Source organism: Perkinsus marinus (genome assembly GCF_000006405.1).
Source record: "Perkinsus marinus ATCC 50983 genomic scaffold scf_1104296959216, whole genome shotgun sequence".
NCBI lineage: Eukaryota > Perkinsozoa > Perkinsida > Perkinsidae > Perkinsus > Perkinsus marinus.
The window spans coordinates 130,697-137,050 of record NW_003206506.1 but is presented as its reverse complement, the minus strand read 5'-3'; the positions used below and the strand labels follow the sequence as shown (position 1 = coordinate 137,050).

General features: G+C 50.6%; 2 protein-coding genes across 2 annotated transcripts in view; both read left to right on the top strand.

Moving 5' to 3' along the window:
• Window positions 1–934, top strand: part of Pmar_PMAR026528 (hypothetical protein) — a gene marked incomplete at both ends in the record, with an annotated part of 2,400 nt that extends 1,466 nt beyond the window's left edge. The window contains 3 exons of the mRNA XM_002773232.1: window positions 34–52; window positions 257–602; window positions 810–934. Coding sequence (XP_002773278.1) covers window positions 34–52; window positions 257–602; window positions 810–934 — 490 coding nt within the window. The remainder of the gene's footprint in view (window positions 1–33; window positions 53–256; window positions 603–809) is intronic.
• Window positions 935–3,782: 2,848 nt separating this feature from the next.
• Pmar_PMAR026527 (hypothetical protein) lies at window positions 3,783–6,178 on the top strand (the record flags this gene model as incomplete). Its single annotated transcript, XM_002773231.1, has 8 exons — window positions 3,783–5,084; window positions 5,139–5,236; window positions 5,284–5,417; window positions 5,468–5,569; window positions 5,619–5,686; window positions 5,745–5,866; window positions 5,914–5,993; window positions 6,033–6,178. The coding sequence occupies 8 exons, from the start codon at window positions 3,783–3,785 to the stop codon at window positions 6,176–6,178; spliced, it is 2,052 nt and encodes a 683-aa protein (XP_002773277.1).
• Between the last annotated feature and the right edge of the window lie 176 nt (window positions 6,179–6,354).

Sequence of the window (6,354 nt, the reverse complement as noted above, 5' to 3'; positions counted from 1 at the left end):
ATGGGAAGAATGTGAAGGCAGTTGTGACTACAGAGGTCGCATAGCGATGAAAGTGAGTACAGGAAAGTGTAAAGTTGGTCACTGTGTGTCTTTCAGCTACTGCGTCGTGCTGTGGCGGAGCATAAGGCTTGTTGGCATTGATGACGACAGTGCAGGTTGCCATACCACACGATAAGGTGGCTAGTGTTGTGGGACCATCAGGGAGAACTGTAGTATTAATTTATAGAGTTGCTCAAATCAATTGTAGCTGTCTCAGTTGCATAAAATTCAGAAGTTGACGCTTTGCACGGATGTGCAGCTGAGCAAGAGAGGAGCGGGTGGAGGCGTCAAAGAGAGGTCGGCGGCTGTCTGTGTGATAAGGGGAGCGGAAGAGGCCGTGAAGAAGGCGGAGGCGATGTTGAAGGAGATTATAGAGTCGGGGATGAGTAGCGCCCTCCAGCAAAATGGTGTGGTTGCCGCTGGAGACTCCCCGACTGCTGCCGAGACCAAGTTCGTGGGTGCACGAGATGCCCAGCCACGACTGAGGAACAAAACGCGAGGAGGTGCCTGGGGTGGAGGAGGAGCGGTGGCTGGCAAGGGTGCATCATCGTCCAAGTCGAGAGGTAGGAAGGGTGCTGGTGTATCTGCGGCTATCATTTGAGTGGAAGTTCTCGATGGGGTGGTATGGCAACCCGACGGGATAGAATGTGAACAGACTCATGTCTTAGCCTGAGACTCTCAGGCGATCTGTTGGGCGTAGACATTCTGTAGCGAATAAATTGTACACGGTGGAGTTTCATAAACCGTCACTGCGGCACCGCTTGTTTCAGGTGGTGCTGTTGCGAAGGCTGTCAAAAAGGACTTTGTTTTTGACGAGTCGGATTTCCCGGCCCTCCCCGGCAAACCGAAGGAAGAGAAGCCCGCAGAGAGTCTTCGCAAAGACTCGTCAAAGTAGACATCGCGCGCCACGAAATCGCGATTACGTGGTGCTGCTGGTGATTATCATTTATTATTTTTCCATCTCCCGCATCGGGAGTTTTACGCCATATCTTAAGCCTTCAATGGGCTGAGATAGATCTGGGTATAGTGGTAGTGGTGATTATTATAGTGATGATGGCGACAAGCACTTAGAACGTCCCACCTCTGCCTAGAGTTGATGTGCGTTAATCTCGGGGGTTCTTATGGAAGTGATATTCTCTACTGAAACAATGTCTCGGGTGGAGGGGTATGTAAGTCTGAGTGAAGATGGGGCTGACACGGCCATTCTGGCACCGCTTGAGACCGACTATGGCGTTGAGGAAAGGCTAGATGAGGCAGTAACTACCTCATTCAGGAAAGCCTCCATCAGGAAAGCTAGCCTAGCTTTCTTGGCATTGCTTCGACAGCTATTACCCTCCATCGTCCCCCCTACGACCCCATTCTTCCACAACGATGCCCTCGCCTAGTTCCGCCTTGGATTATGTTACAATTCAGCTAAGAAGCAATCTTAAAGAGGACAGCGCTGAAGAGGTACCTCGTGAGCGCGTGACTATACACAGCTTTTATCATATCGCTTTCCCCTTGATTCACTTGTACTACAGCAAGGGTGGACATGAGAGGAATGAGTAGTGTAAAAGTGAAATAATATGAACTGTGGTTATATAAAGAGATGGGCCTGTATGTTGCATACTTGGCTCCAATCGCTAGGTGATTAAATACTCGGGTGTAGCCGTATACGTCAGGAATTGATGATGCTACTATGCATGTCTTTAGTGTGACAGTAGGCAAGTACAGACGGCGGGTTCTCAATGTTGTGTCCAACTCAGATCCTGGCGAATGTCGATGAAGAAGTGCTGGAAGTTTCAGCCTGGAACTATCGTCCTTCCTTACAGAAGCTGAGCTAGCTGAGGACAAGTGAGTCCGCTCTTTTCTAGTGAGGTAGACCTCATGTGAGGCTTAGTAGGCATACTACCCACTACCGAAATGGCAGTGTTGCTGCATAGTACAGTTCCACGAGCAAATTTATATTCCAACATACTCAGCTTGAACAACTCTACAAGTAGACTGCCCTCGTGCCTCCGTGGCCATGGATTTCATGGCAGTTACATTCCGGTGCTGTACCGTTGGGGGATCCCTATATTCCTCACTGAACGTCAAGATGAGAATTTCAACCTCGTACTGGACATCGATGTGAAAATGGGAGTCGACCACAAATGGGAGCACTGCGTTAGAGCTGAGCAGTGTATCGTCGACAAGGATGATGGCACGTCGAGTTCATACTCAGAACCTGCCTTCGGTAAGTTCCGGTTGCATCGTGACTCCGGGATTCCATATGTGTGCAGGTTTCGCCAAGCAAGCCCCATATAGATGCCGTGTTGTTCTCGGTCAGTGGCTATAGCCGGGATAGTGGCTCTTCTAAGGTTCCGCTGCACCTCGTGTTCCCGGGGATCATAGTTGACAGGAAAAAGTGCCCAGAATATGTAAGTCGGTTTGGATGTTGCGAGAACTCCTGTGCGATTTCTTCTGTGTATCGAGACTTTCGGTTGAAGGCACTACCCGATCGACAGGTACACATGCGGTCCAGCTGCTATGGTCTGCATCTTTGGAAGACAGCCCTCCTTATGAGCCGTTCGTCGCCGCCTTATCCGGTGATCATAATATCCCGCAGATCTCCTTCGTCATTACTCCCCAGATGGCACGGATACCTCAAAGTCGTGAAGCAATACAACCAACTGGCTCCAGGTGTGGGAGGACGAGCTCTTAAGGCTGTTGAAGGTTGGGCTAAACACTTCATACAGTCCAACAAAGAGATCGTGGTGGGATGCTCTCAGATAATTGTAATCGTGTCGGTTGCATGAAATTCGCCACTCAGGTGCAACTGAAACAAGAGCTGCGGCCCAGCACGGTATCACAAGTCAAAGAGAGCTGCCGCCTGGCGATGGAAAGGACGATTCGGCAAGGCTTGCCGAAAACTTAGCGCTACACGCCTATGGTTTCCCTGTGGCATTGCAATGGTCAGCGAAGCGCTGCATTGAGCGAGCCTCAGCAGCTGTGTAGGAATAGATGTGGGCCGGGAAGTGGCAGGCAGGGACTTCAAGGAGTCTCCTATAGGGACCGGTGAGCTTCTCCCGGGGGTTTGGCAAGAGCGTCCATTGTGGTGTGCAGATGTTCGATTCTGGGCCAGTACGCCGAGATGTACATCAACATGTGCGAACTAGCTGTGCTTGTTGGGAAGGCCAGTGCTGTTTATCTATTTGCGGCTAAGGTGTCGCAGAATCTGCGACGCAGATACTATCAGGTTAGTCACTTATACCATACACTTGGGGTGGGGATAGTATTCATCATGACAACATCGGCAACATTGAAACTATTAATCGACCGTAGATGCTTAGTACAGTGCATGTCAGCTGGATGTAGGAGATAACGCAATAATTTCAGTCCGGGTAGGGTGTACTTACCGCATTGAAGCAACGCTGATAGTTCAGGTTTATAGCATTTTAAAAGTGCTTCCCTTCGGGAAGGTCACGAGACGGAAACCGATGATCGTGAGATACACGAGAAATCCACTTTCATGCGAAGTTCAAGTTAACTGAGTTAATCTAATAATACTTGGATAGCTAGTTGTCATGCTGATCCGGTTCTTGACGTTACAGACGTGATTGTTATTTGTCGCAATGTTGGATCCAGCGTGCAAGTGGAATAGCAAACCTATTAGGATATCTCAGCATCGACAAGGGTGTGTTCTGGAGGGATGGTTGGTAGCAGTTGCCAGCTACAAGACTCTTGTAACAAGAGCTTCCTTGTACGTAGGAGTATTTTTACAAATGACTCCCCCCGGTTCTGCTACCGAGAGAAGAACTGACGGTCTTACCGAGAAGGAGATCGAAGATCGGTTGCGTCCAATCAAGTCTATCAGGAACTACACACGGGGTGATAGTGGTACCGAAGTACAACGGCTCGACTCTTTATTCCTATGCTGCCTCATGGCTCCTGTCAACATTATGCATGCCATTGCAATCGTTGACTTCAAGAGAGAGGTTCAGCAGAGATATGAGCCGCCCATGACTGACCGTATCAATGATACCCGATATCCACGATGCCCAGATGCACGGATGGATCTCAAATCGGCAACTATGAGGGAGTGTACACTCCTCCCTGAGATTGTCAGGCATGAGCGCGTGGTAGCTACTGCCGATGGTGGTGAAAAGCTCGATTGTCCTACTCCTGCGCTGACGGTATTCACGGAGTTCGTGGTCCGGATGCTGGGGAAGTCTCTGGCTGAGCTTGGGCTCATTGTGCGACTCCGTTTGAAGGCGTTATTGGATCATGCAGATTATGACAACAATGCAACTGTAGCGAGGTGGGAATTCATCGGTGTTCTCAAGGACTGGATACAAGGATTTCCTAACCTACACGATCAACAAGTGCCTGATGATGCCACAATTCTGAAGTATTTCTCCAACCAAGAGATTACGGCTTGTTATGACGCGTGGAGGGAGCGTGCATCATCTGAAGAGGTATCAGATTCACGGTTAGGGTGCAACACTATATTCGAGCCGTTATTTTCTCTTGATGCGGGTGCCTTCCAAGCCTACTGTGAGCGTGGCAGGGATAACCCGGGGAATGTGATGGAGTCGTTGACGGGCTTCGTTTTGTGGGACTTGAATGACGCAACGACGGTTTGGATTCTCCTTCTGATGGCTATCAAGTGCTCTTGCAAAGAACTGAATACTACGCTTCCCAAAGTTATCCAGAGCATTGTGGCCATGGGAAGGGCAGCATCATCAGCGTCGATGGGCTCTGAAGTGGCGTATTCCTTACGAGAGCCATCTTCAGGTCGTGATATGTATTGGAGAGGTCTTGTGGAAAACTTGGCATTCTTGGTTGGTAAGGGGGCACTACGTTCGGAATATTCTCCATGGCTCAAATTGATGATGCGGAGTCTACCTATGAAAAACGAGGATTACAGCTACACCATGCGATCTACCCCCAGTAGATTGGGTGGGCTTATACGAAAGAAGTCGAATAGTACTAAGAAAGCCGACAAACAGCGTCGAAATAAGAATGTGAAGCTAAAGAAGACGAAACACATATGGATCACAGCTAAGATGGGAACATCACGCAGCGTAAGCAATCCAGTTCATGCGAGTTCATTTTTCCTCACTGCCTCTTGATCTTAGTTGTATGTGGGTAACCTAGCTCAAGGACAGGCGAACCAGGTCAACATACGGGCCTTCTTCGACAACGTCTTATCGGCTCTACCAGAATACCAGCAGAAGTGAGCTCAAGTCGGCCAGTGACTTATTTGAGTTTAATTTCCCTCAGGTACGCTGCTTCGTTGCCGACTGGTGCGGTGAGAGAAGTGAGGATGTCAGCTGAGGGCACGTACGCTTTCGTGGAGTTCGCCTCAGAGGAAATCGCCGTTACCTGTTTGGAACTGGATAAGGCCGAGTTCCTTGGTAGTAGAGGATAACCTTGAAGAGAGTGCACGTCGATGGTGTGGTACTAGGACGATCAATGGAGATCGGCCGGCCCACGGGCCTAGTATTACCAAGCCCGGCCCCGCCCCCGATGGACGTCAGCGTTCTGCGTAACCAGGGTTTCCTACCTAGTAAGGACTTCTACTGCCATGAGCGATGCCGACATGTGTTGCCCTTCAGCTAAGCCGATGCCGACGAACCCTTCGCAGAACCGGACGCAGCGCGAGCTCTACGTTGGGAATCTCGCGGTAAGGCAGTTGCCGCTTCCAGAGAGAAGGATTGATAAGATTACCCTTATTGTGTTAGATTGGTGTGGTGACACCGCAAGTCCTTCACAAGTTATTCGAGCCAGCCTGTAAAGTGCTCCCGGATTACGACCCAGCTTTAGGGCCACCAGTATTGCAAGCGGAAATCAGAGGCGATGGGAGGTAGTGCTCATTCGAGGATTGATGGTGGATGGCTGTGGTGGTCTCAGATTCGCCTTTGTGGAGTTCCAAAACGATCGACTAGCAACAGCCGCCTTGAGCATTTTCAACGGGGTAAGCATGAGGGCGGGTGAGCTGGAGGAGATTCTTTGTTGTTTTCCTCGCTTAGATGGAAGTACTCGGGCGGCGCTTGATCGTGAGCCGACCCCAAGGCTTTGTGGAGGGCGGCTCACCCGCCTGGTCTGCCAGCTCCGACTGGCCAGCAACAGCAATGGGATGCCATGCCTCAACAAGCCATCGGTGGTTGGGGAATGACCACGACGGGCCAGGGTTGGGGTTGGGCTCAGTCGATGCAACAACACCAGTCCTGGGGCCCTGGAGGTTACTCGGATAACGCCAACACTATGCCGCTACAGAACTCACGGAATTTCAGAGGGCAGAGTGATGGTCAAGACGCGGCAGCCCGAGCTGGGGCGGAGGCGGCTCAGGCG